The sequence below is a fragment of the Hemicordylus capensis genome, chromosome 1 (genome assembly GCF_027244095.1).
Source record: "Hemicordylus capensis ecotype Gifberg chromosome 1, rHemCap1.1.pri, whole genome shotgun sequence".
Classification (NCBI taxonomy): domain Eukaryota; kingdom Metazoa; phylum Chordata; class Lepidosauria; order Squamata; family Cordylidae; genus Hemicordylus; species Hemicordylus capensis.
The window spans coordinates 437,255,155-437,273,966 of NC_069657.1; the positions used below are offsets into that span (position 1 = coordinate 437,255,155).

Genomic DNA, 18,812 nt, shown 5'->3' on the forward strand with positions numbered 1-18,812 from the left:
AAAGTAAGCTTATGAGATCACCCGACATTCCGTTGTGTGTGTGTCCTATCGACTTTGCAGTGCCTGGACCAATATGAACCAAATTGGGTGTAATTGTAGGGACACCTTAATGGGATAGTTTGTGATGATGTCATCCACCACAATTCAAGATGGTGGACACATGCACATTTGAGGTGTAACTTGGTTAACTTGTGAGGATGGTAATTAATTAAGATTATAGTGAAAGGAAAGTAGGCAGATTAGTTCTTACCAGAACAACTTGTTCTTTTAGGTGTTGCTGCTGGCAGAGGAATTCGACAATTTACAGCAGCAGCAGCAGCAGAACCGGCTGAAGTGGTATGTAGCTTCAACATTGCCTGTATCATGTTTATAAAAAAGGTATGGGGAGTCCTAGTCACAGGATTCCAGCTTGCTTTTAAAGTAACATCTTGGCTCTATCTGTTTGGGGAGCCGTTGCCAATCAGAATTGCTAATACTGGGTTAGATGGACCAATGATCTGACTTGGTATAGGGTAGCTTCATGTGTTCATTTGTAGCTTCATATGAGAAACGTGAAGAACTGGCTCTTTTCTCCCTTCTTTTCTCCAGTCTGGGGAAGCCAGGTTGGTCTTAGGAACATAGAAAGCTGCCTTAAGAACATAAGAACAGCCTTGCTGGATCAGGCCCAAGGCCCATATAGTCCAGCATCCCATTTCACACAGTGGCCCACCAGATGCCACTGGAAGCCTACAGGCAGGAGTTGAGGGCATGCTCACTCTCCTGCTGTTACTCCCCCGCAACTGGTACTCGGAGGCATCCTGCCTCTGAGGCTGGAGGTGGCCTATAGCCCTCCAACTAGTAGCCGATGATAGACCTTTCCTCCATGAAGTTAGCCAAGCCCCTCTTAAAGCCATCCAGGTTGTTGGCTGACACCACATCTCGTGGCAGAGAATTCCACAAGTGGATTATGTGTTGTGTGAAAAAATACTTCCATTTGTTGGTCCTAAATTTCCTGGCAATCAATTTCATGGGATGACCCCTGGTTCTAGTATTATGTGAGGGAGAAGAATTTCTCTCTATCCACTTTCTCCACACCATACATTATTGTATAGACCTCAATCATGTCTCCCTGCAGTCATCTTTTTTCTAAATTAAATAGCCCCAGGTGTTGTAGCCTTGCCTCATAATGAAGGTGCTCTAGGCCCCTGATCATCTTGGTTGCCCTCTTCTGCACCTTTTCCTCTTCAACAATGTCCTTTTTTAGATATGGTGACCAGAATTGTATGCAGTACTCTAGGTGTGGCCGCACCATAGTTTTGTATAATGGCAATATAATAATAGCTGCCCCCCCCATCCCCTTCCTAATGATGCCTTATACTGAGTCAGACCATTTGGTCCATCTAGCTCAGTATTGTCTACCCAAACTGGCAGTGGCTTCTCCAGGGCTGCAAGCAGGAGTCTCTCGCAGCCCTATCTGGGAGATGCCAGGGAGGGAACTTGAAACCTTGTGCATGAACAACCATGCAGGTGCTCTTCCCAGAGCAGCCCCATCCCCTAAGGGGAATATCTTACAGTGTTCACACATGTAGTCTCCCATTAAAATGCAAATCAGGGCAGTCCCTGCTTAGAAAAGGAGACAATTCATGCTTGCTAGCGCAAGACCAGGAATTTTAACTGCTATGTATTCACTTCTGATATGGATATATGGAGTCTTCTGCAGTGTTCCCTCGAATAGGGATTCCCACATGTTGTTGACTGCAACTCCTCAAATCCCGAGCCGAAGGCCATTGCAGCTGGGAATTGTAGTGAACAGCATCTGAGAATCTGTTCCCTGTCAGAGGGAACAGTGGTCTTCTGTGAAGTATAAGTATTTTAGCAAACACTCATTGCTGGTCCTCATAAAAGTCTGGTTGCATATGAATGGAAGACTAGAAGTGTGAGCACTGTAAGATATTCCCCTCAGGAGATGGAACCCTCTGGGAAGAGCAGAAGATCTCAAGCTCCCTCTCTGGCATCTCCAAGATAGGACAAGATTTTTTTTTTTTTAAAAATAGGACAAGATTTTTTTATTGAACCAACAAACTACCAAAGCATACAGTACGTTGCCAAAACACAATTATATACAAAGTGGTTGTTTGTACATGATATATCTACAAAGATTTACACACAAGGATTTGGAAACACACAAGTTATGAAGTATATGCAGGTAGTACTGTAACTCGGGGGTGGGGGATTACAAGGCACATCAGGTAATTGGGGGGGTTACGTCCGACATCCATTTCCACAATTTGTCCCATTGCTGTTTAGAAGAGATACTCTTGTCTTTTTGCACATAACCATACAAACTTTTCCAGAAGAGATTTACTGTGTCATCTGCGTGAACCTCTTGGTCGCGTCTTCCCTCCCTATTCCTATGCACGAGCATTGCATAAATGACATACAAGTTTACTAACCTGATTACGAGAAGGGGAACGTTCCTATTCCCTAGTATGGGGGCACTTGTTCCGTCCCGTTTCCTTGAAGGTTTCTTTCTGGGACCTCGAAAGAAGGTTCTATCGCTCAAACCCGAGGTTAGTTCTTCCCAAGTCTGTTTTTCCAAATCAGGCCACTCTAACAGCTTGCTTACTCCCTGCCGCACTCTTTTGGCTACCACACACTCTTTTAAGAAATGTGAGTGGGTTTCCCTGAATGTTTTGCCTAGCTCACTAGCTTTCTGTTTGCAGGTGATTTTAGGGCACTCTTGCTGGTCCTCTGGGAGCCATGGCTTAGCCGCATTAAGTGGTAGTACTTGATGGTATAAGCGCCACCTATCTCCAAGATAGGGCTGAGAGAGATTCCTGCCTGCAACCTTGGAGAAGCCGCTGCCAGTCTGTGAAGACAATACTGAGCTAGATAGACCAATGGTCTGACTCAGTAGATGGCAGCTTCCTATGTAGTACTGAGCTGTCTTTTGATGGAGGTATTTATTCATTTATTTATATCCTGCTCTTCCTCCAAGGAGCCCAGAGCAGTGTGCATGGCTATGTTTATCCTCACAACAACCCTGTGAGGTAGGTTAGGGTGAGAGATGCGTGACTGGCCCGGAGTCACTCACTGAATTTCATGGCTGAGTGGGGATTTGAACTCGGGTCTCCCCTGTCCTAGTCCAACGCTCTGACAACTACACTATATAATATCCATATAGCTTATATAGGTCTCGGGAGTGGGTCTTTTTGTGTATGCACTCAGGCACTAAGCTATGGCTTCTCCTATAACTACAGGTTAACCAAATGGCTGTATTTGACATGTACACATCTAGCACCCCCCTATTACATCAAAGTTTCACAAGTTATACATTTCCTCCGTAGTTCTGTACAGTTCTGCGTGAAAATTGCACAGAAGCCAGTTCTGTTGCACACACGTGTTTGGAGAGCTCACTCATAAAATGCAATACCAAATCATTTCCCCATCATTTACCTCAGTAGAAGGCGACATTGAATTTAAAAGATGCTTTAAAAGATAGTTAAATACAGGTTATAGCGGTATTTACCCCAAATAAAGAGGACTTTGAATTTAAGACAACTCCTGGATCCATATTTAGCAGGAAAGAACTGGGGGGAAACCTTGTTTTGGATCTGGGAGAATATGGTATTGATTTGATCGTGGTGTTTGGTTAGCTGTTTGACTTGGTTGTAAAGCAAACTAGCTGCAAGAGCTGTTTGACAGTGGAACTGCCTGCCACATGCAGCGGTGGGCCCTCCTTCGGAGGTTTCCAAACAGGCTGACTGGCCATCTCTCAGGGATGGTGTAGCAGTTTCCTGCACTGTGAAGGGGACGGGGCTAGAAGACCTGCAAGGAAAGCTGGTTGTGGTAGTGAGCATGAATTGCCCTCTTTGCTAAGCAGGGTCTGTCATGGTTTGCATTTGAATGGGAGACTACGTCTGTGAGCACTGTAAAATATTCCCCTTAGGGGATGGGGCCGCTCTGGGAAGAGCACCTGCATGGTTGTGGATGCACAAGGTTCCAGATTCCCTCCCTGGCAGCATCTCCCAGATAGGGCTGAGAGAGACTCCTGCCTGCAACCATGGAGCAGCTGCTGCCCGTCTGTGTAGACAATACTGAGCTAGAGGGACCAATGGTCTGACTCAGTATACGGCAGCTTCCTATGTTCCTAAATAAACCAACTACTACAGGCCACCACATGCCTCCAAGGGAAGCTTCCTACGTCCCTCCCAACTCTAAAATTTCATGATTCTAGATCTGAAGGACCAGTGAAGTATGGAATGGTTCACCCGGGGATGGGTGTTTTCTGTTACCAAGCTGCATCAGTGCAGGATTTGGTGTTTAATCTTGCTCCTAAAAAGTCCTGCAGTACCAGTCCTTATGGGTGTAAAGACTGGCTTAGAAGTGTGTCGGAAATGCCTGGTGAAATCTCTAGAATGCTTTTGGGAGAAATAAGCAGGATTTCCAGTGGGCCACAGGGTTACGTTTTAGGGGTTCGTACTAGGGTTTTATTCCTCATATTATGCAAAATAAGCAGATATGTTCAATTTGCATAATATACAGAGGTTGCAGAATGCTGTTACGGTGCAAAACCTGGGTTCTCATCCCTCAAAGGTAGAGTTGCCGTGCCCGCCAAAATGCCACCCTGATTTTAAGCATCTCACCCAGATTGCTCAGCCCACACACAGATTCAGCCAGATTTCAGCTTTCATTATTTTTTTTAAAGCTAAGCTCTAGCCCTTGTAGAACTGGAGTTATGGAGCAAAATGTGCAGTCACTCTTCTGCTCAGAATTTATTTTCAAGCCAGCTTACATAATATGCAAACTAGGCACCCGGATTTGGAAAACCAGCATAGGGCACCCCGGCTCAAAAGGTGAAGTCCATACAGCTCTGACCATAGAAATGAACTGACCTTTTCTGATGGCTCTTCTCTCTCTAGGGCCCTTCCCGGACTGGTGGTACGATCCTTTCTCTGCCTTCAGGCCTTGCTTATCCTATCCAAATACCTGCTGGTGTGACCCTGCAGACAGCATCTGGTAAGGCTCATGGGCACAGCAGTGAGGATTATATTTTATGCCGTGTGGAGGGTTGGGGTTGGGGGTGGGGTGTTGGGAGGAAGACTCTAGGAGTTGTGCATTAGGGAATATGCAGCTGGGTGCTCATAGCTTGAGATCAGATTTTCAGTATAAACTTGTATTGGCTGTAAGCACAAGTTGAAGGGAAGGGGGGATATTGAATGGAGTTATATCAAAGGGAGGAGAGCTGGTCTTGTGGTAGTAAGCATGAATCGTCCTCTTTGCTAGGCAGGCTCCACCCTGGTTTGCATTTGAATGGGAGACTACATGTGTGAGCACTGTAAGATATTCCCTTTAGGGGATGGGGCCACTTTGGGAAGAGCATCTGAGGCTCCAAGTTCCCTCCCTGGCATCTCCAAGATAGGGCTGAGAGAGATTCCTGCCTGCAACCTTGGAGGAGCTGCTGCCAGTCTGTGTAGACAATACTGAGCTAGATAGACCAATGGTCTGACTCAGTATATGGCAGCTTCCTCTGGTCCTGCTGCCTGCATGGGAACCCCATGGACACTGCCTTGAGTTTCAGCATGGAAGGAATTTGGGATATAAATGTAGGTGTTGTACTACGACTCCCATCATCCCCAGCCACAATAAATGTTTGTCGTTTTAGTCCAACAACATCAGGAGAACCTCCGATTGGCTGCTTCTGTTCTCTTGATTCACTCTGCAGCAGCAGACTGATTGAGCAGTCAAGAAGGTGATTTGGGAAAGCTATTTCGATAGTGACGGAAACCCTTCAGAGCATACTGTAGCAGCTCTATCTACAGGTGAAACTCGGAAAATTAGAATTTCGTGCAGAAGTCCATTAATTTCAGTAAAGGATTGAAGAATAGAACAATATCGGACCTCTGAAAAGTATAAGCATGCATATGTATTCAGTACTTGGTTTGGGCCCCTTTTGCAGCAATTACTGCCTCAATGCGGCGTGGCATGGATGCTATCAGCCTGTGGCACTGATGAGGTATTATGGAAGACCAGGATGCTTCATTAGCGGCCTTCAGCAATTCTGCATTGTTTGGTCTCATGTCTCTCATCCTTCTCTTGGCAATGCCCCATAGATTCTCTATGGGGTCAGGTCAGGCGAGTTTGCTGGCCAATCAAGCACAGTACACTGTATACTTTTCAGAGGTCCGATATTGTTCTATTCTTCAATCCTTGTCTTCTTGGTTCCATGTAATATTCTAATTTTCTGAGATTGTGGATTTGGGGTTTTCATGAGCTGTACGCCATGATCATCACAATTATAACAAATTAAGGCTTGACTTATCTCGCTTTGCATGTAATGCGTCTGTCTCATATATCAATTTCACCTTTTAATTTGCATTACTGAAATTAATGGACTTTTGCACAATATTATAATTTTCCGAGTTTCACCTTTATCTATCTATCTATCTATCTATCTATCTATCTATCTATCTATCTATTTAACTTGTATACTGCCCAAACTTTCATCTCTGGGTGGTTGACAATAACATTAAAACAATTAAAACAAATATAAAAGGTTAAAACAGTTTAACAATTTTAAAACAGTATAAAATTAAAACAGTATAAAATTAAAACTACAAATTTAAAAAGCTGAAAAAGCTTGGGTGAAGAGTTGGGTCTTCAGATGTTTTTTTAAAATAGTCAGGGATGGGGAGGATCGTATCTCAGCAGGGAGAGCATTCCACAATTTCGGGGCAGCAATCGAGAAGGCCCATCTCCGTGTGGCCACCAGACGAGCTGGCGATAACTGGAGACGGACCTCCTTTCGTTCTTTTAACAAGAAACTGTACACTGCTTGGGGGCTGAATGGTCTCATGCCAATTGGAGGTTAAAAAATGACAACCACCTTAGAGACTCACACTAACTTTTGTGTAAATAAGACATCATCTTGCAATAACCTCCTAGGGATAAAAGAGGGCAGTATATTTATCAGGGGCGGGTATCATAAAATAGGGACCACTGGGGCATATGGGAAAGTGTGTTTATGTATCTGCTATGTTTATATTCTGACTCTTCCATGCTGAAGTTCACGGTGGTGTTATGCAGTGTTCCCTCTAGCAGGGATTCCCAGCTGTTGTTCACTGCCACTCCCATCACCCGCAAGCAAAAGCCATTGCAGCTGGGGATTCTGAGAGCTGTAGTCAACCACACCTGGGAATTCCTGTTCAAGGGAACACTGGTGTTGTGTGGTTGGCTGCAGAGCGCAGTGCCCATATTCACAGCTTCTCTCTCTTAGGGCACCTGTACAAAGTTAATATGCCTGTGGTGGTCACCCAGGCCCCAGGGGGTGGAACTATCCTCCAGAATCCCATCCAGCAAATATTCCAGCAGCTTGGGCAGCAGCCATCGGCCCCTCAGACTGCCAGTGCCGTGCAGGTCAACGCTTCGACTCTTCGAGCACCCACCAGTGAAAGTCTGCAAGTCCAGGCGGCCGTTGCAGCCCAGCAAGTGAGGACAGAAGAGAAGACCTTGCCCGATGCTGCTGCTGTGCTTCAGGAGGCAACTTGGCGTCAGGAGGAAGCTGTCCTGGGAGCTGCAGGAAGTCAACAGCCGCCATCTTGTTCACTGGGCAATCCCCAGCATGCTGACATTCCTCTGCTGAAGCCATCTGGAGTGGGATGTCCTGCAGAAGCGACAGCACATGACCTTTCTGGTGGGGGAGAGTTGCCTGTGAATTTAGAACAACAACTTGACCCCGAAGATTTAATTGAGCTGATAATTATGGGCAATGAGCTTAATGACAATGCTCTCCTGCCCGATGAAGCCAACCTCTCTTTTGATGAAGAGGTAAATTCCAGTGCTTATTTTCTGTTTTGTACTTTAAAATACTTGTCTTGCACTTCAGAATATTTCTTCCCTCACATTTCCCATGGCTTTCAGCATCTGCTAGTCATGCAGATAGGCAACAGCTTACTTTCTGAAGCTATCTTGTACTACTACCTTGTGTAATGCAAAGCAATAAACCTTCGTAGTATCTCATGAGTGCATGCTTGTGAAATTGATGCATTGCAATTTGGAGAAACTAATAACCCCCCAAACCAGCAAGCTTTTTACATCTGATACATGACATCATAGCACGTCGCAGTGATTAAATTCGAAACAAGGCATCGGAAATATGAACGGCACCCTGCAGTCAGTGTAGGGACTGCAGTGTCACAAAACAGGAAGTGTGGAAGCACACTTCCAAGATCTGCCATGACCCTGTTGCAAGGTGTAATCTGGAAAGCACCTTCATCAATTTTCCAGGGTGGTGTGTAGAATCCTAGATGGTGTGTAGGATTCCTGTTGGGCCCTGCTTCAGTATTTGTCCTGGGGAAGTTGAGATAGATAAGAGTTGATGCATTATTCTGTGAGTGAGATTGTGTCTGAATGGGTCTTGGGAGATTCTCCTATATGGAGGAGTGAGGCTGCAGAAACGGTGAGGTATAGAATCGGTTTATCAAGAAAGACTTGTCTGTTTGCTGGGTCTCACACATTCCTTCCTTCCTTCCAGCTTGATGCCGGTGTGCAGATGGAGCCCGATCTCCAGACACAGAAGGCTATTGCCAACGACCTTGAAAAGATCATTCAGCTAGATGGAACAGGTGACATCTTTCCCAAGGCAGATGCCCAAGGAAGCCCAAGAGATGGGGAAGATGATGAACTGGTCGGCATTATTGATGCCAAGGATCTAAAAGTCCTGGATGAGGAAGAGGAGGAAGAAGGTGAAAACAGTACTTCAGACAATCAATCCCTTAGCGGCACGAGTGATACTGACGAACCTTCGGTTGACATCATTGAAGAGGTAAAGTGTTTGATCCTCTTGAAAATGACCTTGTTTTTACTATACTTATTTGAATCACACCACACATGCTGCTAGAAGTATCATTAGAATTTCCATAGCTTAATGCAGTGATCTTCATTATTTTTCAAGCGGGGGCCACTTTGGCAAAAATCTTCCAATGTGAGAGCCATTTCCCACTGTGCTGCTCTCCACACAGTACTGTGCTTTTCTCAGTTGCTGGGTGGACCCTTCAAGTGAGATGGTGCCCTCTCTTAAGAGCTCTGTGGGGAAAGTCCTGGGAAGGGCTACACTTCCCAGCATTCTGTGCCTGCCTTCCAAGATAGTGCAGGGAATGAAGAGGGCTTCATTTCCCTTTAAGGAATCCCACTGATGCTGGGCAAAGTAAGTACAAAGTAAAGTCGTGCCCTCGAGTCGGTGTTAATTCCTGGCGACCACAAAGCCATGTGGTTTTCTTTGGTAGAATACAGGACGGGTTTACCATTGCCTCCTCCCTTGCAATATGAGATGATGCCTTTTAGCACCTCCCTATATCCCTGCTGCCTGGTATAGGTGTCTTCCCATAGTCTGGGGAGCATACCAGCGGGGATTCGAACCAGCAACCTCTTGCTCGCTAGGCAAGTCATTTCCCCGCTGCGCCATTAGGTGACTGCTGGGCAAAGTACAGCACTGTAAAAGGGGAAAGGTCCTCTCCGCTCAGTGCTAGGGGGACTATTGTGCAGCCTATTCAATTTTGACTGAAATTTCACACAGGCCCAATTTAAACTATTAGACAGCGGGCTGCACAAAGGGTTGATAGGGGCTGCCATTGGCCCCCGGGCCTTACAGTGAAGATCACTGGGTTGATGGGTGCATATCAGGATTGAGATCATGGCTCCTGGGGATGTTTTATTTCGCCCTTTCCCCTTGTGTTGCAGTCACCCTTCACACCACAAGTTGCTCTTGGGTTCAGGAGGGAAGGTTCCATTGTCAGTGCTCCCAACAACCTTTTGACCTATTGCAGAGAATATTGTTTTTTTGTTTTTTAATTTTTAATTAATTTTTAATTTTTAAAATTTCTATGCCGCCCTTCCAAAAATGGCTCAGGGCGGTTTACATAATAAATAAGTAAGTAAGTAAGTAAGATGGCCCCCTGTCCCCAAAGGGCTCACAATCTAAAAGAAACATAAGATAGATACCAGCAACAGTCACTACTGGAGGTATTGTGCTGGGGGTGAATTAGGGCCAGTTACTCTCCCCCTGCTAAATAAAGAGAATCGCCACGGTAAAAGGTGCCTTTTTGCCAGGTTAGCAATACACATCCTGGACCACTTCATAATGCAGGGAGCTTTTTGAATGCTCCCCACTTTAAAAATGTTTCTTCATATTCAAACAAAAACAAAACCTCTGCTCACAGTAAACGAGCACATCAGAGAGAAAGTTTTCTTTCTTTCTTTCTTTCTTTCTTTCTTTCTTTTTTGCCTACAGGCTTATGAGATCACCCAGCTTTCTCTGTTGGTTTCTCCTGAATGGGTGGGGCCTGGGCGTGGTGTTAAATGCCCTGCTGGCTATACTCTCAGCTGGAGGAAGGTGTCTCTTCCAGCTCTTGAAGCCAGAGGTGTTGCTAGGGGCATAAAAGATCCAGGTCTGGGGACCACATCCTCCTTTTGATGGTGATGATTATTTTTTTATGGTAGAATTTTTATTTAAAAGAAAAGAAAGAACATGCTTACACTGTCGTCTCCTGAACTTCCAAATTACAATAATTGCATATAAGATATTACAAATAACAGTCCAGAAAACCTGTTCTGCCTATTTCCCCTCCCTTGTCCCATAACAAAGTAAAGGAAACCTGCAAGTGCAGGTAACATACATCAAGCGTCATTTTAAAGAGAAGCTGAATCTTGCATGTGGGTAAAGACCTTGTAAAATATTAAAAATTTGCAAAAGGCTCCCAGATTAACGCAAATGCCTTTTGATGATTAAACTCAGTCAGAGTAATTAAGTCTGACTGCTCCTGGTGGAGACAAGTGCTGTCTTGGGAGTGAAAGCATTTTCTTTTGTCCTCAGCACAGCACCTTTTGGGGAGGAGAGAGAAAAGAAGCAGTTGCTGCTGGAGCAGAGGCAACCACCCGCACCCCAATTGAGAAGGAGGTGGTTGATGAGATTCAGGGCCCCGAGCTATTCATTGTGGGGCCTGAGCCCCATAGGGTGTGTATCACTTCAGGTCTACTGACGTGAACTAGAACCATCTTCCCTGTCAGTGCTTCATGGAGCCTCTAGTCAAGAACTGCCCTATGACCGTTAGAGAACTATTTCAGAGAGCAAAAATTGGGAAGAGAATGTGTATGGTGTTCTACACATAATATAATCTCCATGGCTTCTGGCCCTGCGTTATTGGGGTGCCCCAGCTTGCTGCTGATCATGGAAACAGCAGCCATGCTTAGGGTGTTCGCCTCTTCAGAAAAGCACCCTAAGCACATAGAGAACCCATGGCAGGATGACTGGTACATCTGGAGATGTGCCGGGGGCAGAACTTCTGATTAGGGATGTGCACGGAACCAGTTCGGAGGTTCCAATTAGAAGGCATGTGGAGGTTGACTTTAAGGGTGGGGGGAGTGTTCTTACCCCTCCTTCCGCCCCCCACTGGCACTCCGTTTGCAAAGGGACTGTCGGGGTGGCAGCGTTCCTCCCTGCCGCCCCACTGCCTCCTTGGGCCCGATGTCACCAGAAGTACCCGATGCGCCTGTGTGTGTTGGTGCGTGTGCGTGCACGTCGTGCGTCAGGTACTTCCGGTGATGTCGTGACCGAGGAGGAATGGGGCGGCAGGGAAGTACACTGTTGCCCTGACGGACCCTTTCCAAACAGAACACGGGGTGGGGGGAGTGGAGGGAGGGGTAGGTGCACCCTCCCCCGCCCTTAAAGTCAACTCCCCCTTCCTTCGAATTTCCCCCACCCAGTTCCGTGCACATCCCTGCTTCCAATTCCCTCTGCCCACTATGCACACGTTGAGTGGGTTTCTTTACAAACATCTGAATAGGGCATGGGTTGCCGAAGATTCAGCCGTCTCTGTCGCTGGGGATGTATGCCAGCTTCTTATAAAGCGAACTAGTTTTTCCTAGCTAGTCTTTTCGTTAAATGAGACGAGAAGAAAACTGTGTCTTGAGCAACGTCCTCTTTCCTCTTCAGGACCCTTTAAATTCTGGCGACGACGTCAGCGAGCAGGAGACACCGGATGTGTTTGACACGGATAATATAATTGTGTGCCAGTATGACAAGGTACAGTGGAGAATATGTGCTACTTTAATCAGGCTTGAGGCCTAAGGTCCTCCCACCCTTATTAAAGGTAGGAACAAAAAGTTCAGTTGCCATTGTGTCGGAAGACTCTTTCAGCAAGGGCGCCCCTCTCACGAGGCAAGGTGCAGAGCTCACTTCAGGCACAGGTGTGGGGAGGGGCACAGGAGGCACTAACTGCTGGGCCCCCACCACCACGAGTGCCACCCTGCTGTCCACTGTCTCCCTTCCTCATCCCATCGGGGCACAATTCCCCTCTACACCCCTTGAGGCACACCTCTTCTTCTGCCCCTGCTGACTTGAGCTAAGAACACCCTGGCATAGTCTGAGTGTTCGTTTGTCACTGCCACTGCCTTGTTGTTACAGAGAGTGCCATAGACATGGGGGAGAAGGGGGATCGTCCTTTGCCTTGGGCAACAACACATCTTGGGCCGCCTCTGCATTTCAGATGATTACATAGAAAGCTGCCATATACCGAGTCAGACCACTGGTCAATCTCGCTCAGTATGGTCTATGCTGACTGGCAGCGGCTGTCCAAGGTTTCAAGCAGGGGTCTCTCCCAGCCCTACCTGGAGATGCTGCCAGGGAGTGAACCTGGGACTTTCTTCATGCCTTGCCACTGAGCTATGGTTTCATCCCTTTAGGGCAGGGGTTCCCAACCTGTGGTACCCCAGATGCTGCTGAGCAACAACCACTCCCATCATCCCCAGCCGCAATTTATTGTGGGAACCCCTGCCCTATGGGGAATATTTGACAGCAGACAGCACTCACATGTAATCGCCCATCCAGATGCAAAGCAGAGCAGACTCTGCTTGGCAAAGGAGACCATTCATGTTTGCTACCACAAGACCAGCTCTCCTTCCAGTGATTCAGAATCAATTCTAGCTTGGATGCAGAGTAAACACCTGAAGCCTTTATCTGGACAACTAGTCCCTCTGAGGCTCAGCAGGCATACAGAGGAAGCAGGGCCATTTGGGTGATGGCCCCGGTTCTTCAGAACACCCTTACTGTGGAGGTCAGACAGGCGCCCATATTGTATGCTTTTGGGCGCATGGTAAAATCTTGGCTTTCATAAAAAGAGAAAAGATCATTGGTGTTGAGTGATTCTTTGATGCTTGTTGCTCTAAGTTGTGTTTATGTTTGCTGTTGAATGTTTATTGATCGGATCTGTGTATGCTGTTTTTGCACTCTGCTTGGATTTGTATTGTTTTTCATGGGTAGCATCCACTGTGACATGTGCACAATTTTCCCCTTCTCATCCTCCTTCCTGTAGCCTGAAAAGTCTTTCCCAAGGGTCAAGAGACCTTCGGCAATGGGGTGGGGGATTGCATTGGTAGCCACGGTGTGTGTGTGTGTGTGTGTGTGGGGTGATCCCAAGAACTGTGTACAGTTTCTCCATGCTTCCTCCTGCTGTAGCCACAGGTACAGCATCTCATGCGGTTGCCAAGGATCGCTCAATCTTCAAGACTTCTGCCATGAGGTCACTGCATTTAGAATGCATGCAGACTAGACAATTAACATTACATATTAGCCTTCTAGCAGCCATGTATTATTGCTGTGTGGTCTTGCTGTGTGGTCTAGCCTCATGTAGTTGTCTAGAGCATTTAGTCTATGTGCTTTGGGATTACCCAGAAGCAGTGGCCTTCCCCTCTCTCAGCCGGTCCAGAGTAAGCAGTGGTGCCCATTTGCTCTTAGTTCAGTTTCCTGGGAGTTATTTGCACATGGCTTCATGCTGCGGGGTAAACGTTGAGCGAAGCCACTTCGAATCACACTCGCGGCATTGAGGGAAGCAGCCCCTCCCCTCTGCTCTTTTTGTTTTTGCAAGTTCACAGGGCAGGGGGGCGTGGGGGAGGAAGAGAGAGAGGTTACTAAGATTTACATCTGCATTTGTAAAGAGAGTATCCCTCTTATGATGCTAATGATTCTACCTCAGTGCCTCTCCCTATTTGCTCCGAAAAAAGTAGCTTATTTTCCAAAAAAGTAGCTTAAAACCAGCATTTTTAAAACCCGGAAATACCTCAAGATAAGCTAGAATTCAAAAGACAAAGCCCAATTTGTGTGTGGAGTAGGTCCAAGGATCTCAAAGGGACTTTGGGGTAAGTTTGGCTGGTGTGTGAACGCACACACTCTCTTCAGAAGATGATTTGGGGTAGAAGCCCCATGTGTAAAGCCTCCTGGTCTTACCGACGGGATAACATAAGCTCCCTTGAACCGTTTTCTTGGTCAAGCCACAATTTTCCTCACCTAGTGGAGTATTTGCCAGCAAGGCATTCCTCACCTTCAGTAATATACTTACCATGACTCTGATCTTTATATGAACTGCCACTCTCGGCAAGTTCCAGCCTCCAAGACTGTGAGTAATTTGCATGCTTGGAAGTAAAGTAAATCCTCTGTAGATACTTTGAGCTGAATATTGATGGACTTCTCAGGAAGGTCAAAACAGGAGTGGCTTTTGGGGGGGCTGCAGAGAGGTGAGTGGGAAGAAGAAAATGTATCCCACTTAACTCCTTGTTCCACACACACGCTTCTGTGGATGTTGCCCACTGTGTTCTTTATAAATCTCTTGGGGTCTGGCATAAAATGCTTTTAAAAATACGTAAAATAAAAACACATGCTACAACTGGTTATCCTGTAGGAGCTGGCCGTTACTATATATTTTCTATATGTATTTGCATCAAATGCTGACTTGTTCACATGTTCAAAAGGTTAATAACAAGCTGCAGCATGCAGGAAGTGAAGGAAAGAGCCCCTGGTGAATTAGGGGCTCTTGATTCATGTTTCTTACACCTCTGGGGTGATTGTGAAGTAATAATATGCTTGATATCCCTGGTATGCTGAGCTGTGAGTTTCAGAAATCAATGCAAGGAAGCAGTGATATGAGAGCAAATGGTGAGCAGTGTGCTAAAGCTAAGTGTAGGGATTCCTGCCTAATGTAAGCCAGACCTGTTGGTTCAGGAAATCTATCCATCTTGGGTGTTTTGGGAAAATACTCTGTCTTGAATCGAAGACCAGCTTGCATATCTCTGGTCATGAGAGCATGCCTCTAGAGTTACAAAGTTGTTTTTCTGTAAGCAGAACAGTTTATTTGAAGGAAATGTGAATGGAAAATTTGAGGTTCTCTTAACCTAGAAAGCAAGCTTTATCCGTTGTGTTTAACTGCTGTCACTTCAGAGCTGAAAATGAGTTTGTCATAGCTTCTACCAGAGCCAGAGGGAAAGGGAGGAGTTCATTGGGGTGAATCCTTGACAGTGGGCTGCCACCATTCAACTGACAGTGGCATTCACATTGGGTTGCCACCATTCAGTTTATTTTGATGTGCGAAACCCACTCCCCATATAAGGTTCTGGGGGTGGGGGGTTAAAGTGGTAAAACCCTCCCTAGAAGGACTGAGCGCAGTCCTAGACCTCCAAAAGCATTCAACGAAGGCAGACCCAAAATGAAGGGTAGCACACTTCACCAACAAGGGTTTATTATCACATTTAAAAGAAAAAAGTATGCAATAAGAACAATTTTCTTTTCATAGAGCAGATTGCAAGAGAGAGAAGTTTTCATTAACCAGGCAACTCAGATTCAAGCAATACAATAAAAGAAAATAACTTCCCTCACACATCTAACTGAACTGTCCCTATCTTATTGCTCACAGGCAGAGATCTTCCTGCTGTCTCCAGCTTCCAGGTTGTGGCTTTCCCATTTTCCCCAGCAGCTCTCAGCCAGCTGCTTCCTCGGGGAACTCTTGGGGCAGAACAAGCAAACAGAACAAAGCTTTCTCTTCTTCTGCTTGTGGCTGTGAGTGTAGTTCCTGCCCAGTCCTCTGGATTGGTCCTTCTGTTTTGAATTTCACGGGCTTCCTCCCTTCTTAGGAAAGGCCCACCCTCCCAGCAGTTGCTCTAAATGAGGCCTAGTCCTCCCTCAAATCCTTCCCTTCACTACAGAGTCAGAGAAGTAGAATTCTGCACCTGTGCTCTTCCGAAGCAGAGATTAAATCATAAGTGTCCTAATAGAACACAAGTATCTCCCAGAGCATATCTATACCACAGGCATAAACTGGTCTAGTACTCTTTCCTTCTCCCCAAGGAACTCCGGGAGGAGCCATAGTTCAGTGGTACAGCACATGCGTTGCATGCAGGAGGTTCCGGGTTCACTACCTGGTATATCCAGGGGTAATTAGCATCCCTAGATCCCATTAAAGTGCCAGCTCCAACAGACCACAAGTCCCAACTAGTTTTTAAATGAATTTATTACTTCCAAAAGCATGCAGACAACTCACATGTGTGTAGGCAAGAGATTGCAGAAGGGTTGATGGTTCCAATGGTGGTGAATTCACAGGAGACATATTACTGCAGACAGGGAATGTTAGCTAGTGATCCCTTAGGTGAAAGGATGGTGGTTTTTACTAGCTAGATGGGGACTTTCCTGGTGAAGACTGGAGAGAAAATTTCATGAACCCCGCTGCTTACTGAGATCACAGGGGGAGGTTTGGTTATGGCTGCCACCAGCTCATTTGGCGGCGACATGTGGCTGGGCCTTCTCTGTGGCTGCCCCAGGGCTTTGGAGTGTGCATAAGAGCTTCTCCCCCTGTCAGCATAAGAGCTTCTCCCTCTGGCTGCCTTTAAGAAATCACTTGAGACACCAGGGAGAGCCAGTGTGGTGTAGTGGTTAGAGTGCTGGACTAGGACTGGGGAGACCCGGGTTCTAATCCCCATTCAGCCATGATACGTGCTGGGTGACTCTGGGCCAGTCACTTCTCTCTCAGCCTAACCTACTTCACAGGGTTGTTGTGAGGAGAAACTTAAGTATGTCGTACATTGCTCTGGGCTCCTTGGAGGAAGAGCAGGGTCTAAAATGTAAGAAATAAATAAATATTTTCTCAGGCCTTTTGCTACAACTATTCTAAAGTGTGGTGGGTTTTTTTTGGTTAAAAGTATTTTAAAATTTTATGAATTTAAAATTGTGTGAATTGTTTTTATTGAGTTTAATTTATTGTTTTAAGCTGTGCACACCACCTTAGGACTTGGGTGTAAGGCGATCTATCAGTGTAATAAATAAATAAAAATTAATGGCAGTAAACAAGCAGGCAGGGCTGCTTACAAGGGATTTGGTTGGCCCCGAGAGCCTCTGTCAGTCGACTCCTGGCATCTTAATTCTGTCTTTGATTTTGATCAGGTGTGACTGGGTGACTTCTGCTCACACACACAGGTATATTTGGCTAATCTATGACTCATACCAAGGGACTCTCTTAAAGATGACACAAACGGCTAAGAAGGCGATTCCGACAAATAACACGGTTCTCTACTATGCATGCAGTCCAAATCCCTGATGCCCTCATGGCAACACACCAGGGGATGTCCCCTGTCTAAAATCAGGGGGAGCTGCTGTGGTTAATCAGTAGTTGAGACCCCCGCGAGAGAAATAACTGTGAGCACATCACTAGTAGCATCCCTCCTACTGCAGTGCAGAAGCTCTTGTGGGTGGTGATGGTGGGGTAACTTTTGCTGATTTCCCCCTTCCTAGGGAAGCACTCTGTGTGACCCAGCAGTGGGCCATTGAGGGCTGCACGACCACGTGACCCACTTCTGGGTCACACAGAGCACTTCTTTGGGGAGAGGGAATGGGTGGAAATTGCCCCTCCCACCTACACGAGTCTCCACATGGGCACATGGTTTTCTTTCTCTCTCCAAATGTGCACAGCGAGTGGTGATGCTGGCCAGTGTAGGCAGTACTGAGTCAGATGGGCCAATTGTCCTACTTGGTGTAAGGTCACTTCATTCCTGTGTTCCTAGTCCTGTGAGTGAGGATAAATATCCGTTCAAAGACTTCTCAGCACCGTCACCAAACTGCAGTTCCCAGATTTTTTGGGAGACGCCATGACAAGCAAAGTGATACAGTGGTCCTATATGTTTGTAATATTCTCCCGCACTCTTGGTTTTGATATCAGAGTTCTGTTTTAAATAGCTCTTCATTGGCCTTCACCAGGAAGGCAACCTTTCTTTTGTGGGCTTTGTAATCAGCAGGCTTTACAAATTCCACTAAGGGATTTTTGAGGAGATTTTGCTTTTTTGCATCTTACCAGGTCCAACGAAGTAAGAACAGATGGAAGTTCTACCTGAAAGACGGGGTGATGTGTTTCGGAGGAAAGGACTACATCTTCTCAAAAGCAATTGGAGATGCAGAATGGTGAAGCTTACACAGCATTCAGCTGTGGAGTGACCTTATTTTTCTGATGCAGTATGCATTGCATTGTAGTAATCAGTAAGACCATACTGAAGTGCTTGTGTTTGAAACTTGAAACCTGACAGACTGTGAAATGAAATGTCATATGAACAAGGTATGAATCCCTAAAAACAAAAGTAAATAAATGCTGTGTTAACAAAGGCTGATGATTCACCTGCATTTCCTGTTAAATTGTATTGTGTATTCAGATGTGCTTGAATTTTAGCCTACTTTGCAAATGGAAGGCTTATAGTTCGTGTGTGTGTATTTGTGTCACTAATAATTTTTGTGTTTATAGTTCGATACAAACCAAAGTCACACTACACGGGAGGGTGTCCTAGTGGATCCAGATGAGGGTATTTTTATTTCGATCTACTGTCTTGAAATAGAGCCACCTTGCTGAAGCTAAGCAGGTCTTGGTGTGGTCAGTGCTTGGATGGGAGACCTGTATATGCCCTCTTAGGGGATGGGGCCGCAACTCAGTGGCAGAGCATCTCCTTTGCATGCAGAAGGTCCCAGGTTTACCCCC

At 46.1% G+C, this 18,812-nt stretch overlaps 1 protein-coding gene across 16 annotated transcripts in view; it reads left to right on the forward strand.

Annotated features, from left to right (window-relative positions):
- The window catches only part of GTF2A1L (general transcription factor IIA subunit 1 like), a 40,553-nt gene extending 22,108 nt beyond the window's left edge, over positions 1 to 18,445 (forward strand). For 14 of the 16 annotated variants that reach the window (XM_053244098.1, XM_053244072.1, XM_053244003.1 and 11 more), the window contains 7 exons: positions 272 to 336; positions 4,902 to 4,998; positions 7,256 to 7,806; positions 8,513 to 8,803; positions 11,969 to 12,058; positions 15,717 to 15,859; positions 18,144 to 18,445. In XM_053244098.1, the coding sequence (XP_053100073.1) occupies positions 272 to 336; positions 4,902 to 4,998; positions 7,256 to 7,806; positions 8,513 to 8,803; positions 11,969 to 12,058; positions 15,717 to 15,859; positions 18,144 to 18,180 (1,274 nt within the window). In that variant the 3' untranslated portion in view covers positions 18,181 to 18,445. The remainder of the gene's footprint in view (positions 1 to 271; positions 337 to 4,901; positions 4,999 to 7,255; positions 7,807 to 8,512; positions 8,804 to 11,968; positions 12,059 to 15,716; positions 15,860 to 18,143) is intronic. The other 2 variants (XM_053244012.1, XM_053244130.1) reach the window with 1 other exon arrangement.
- The last annotated feature ends 367 nt before the right edge of the window (positions 18,446 to 18,812 follow it).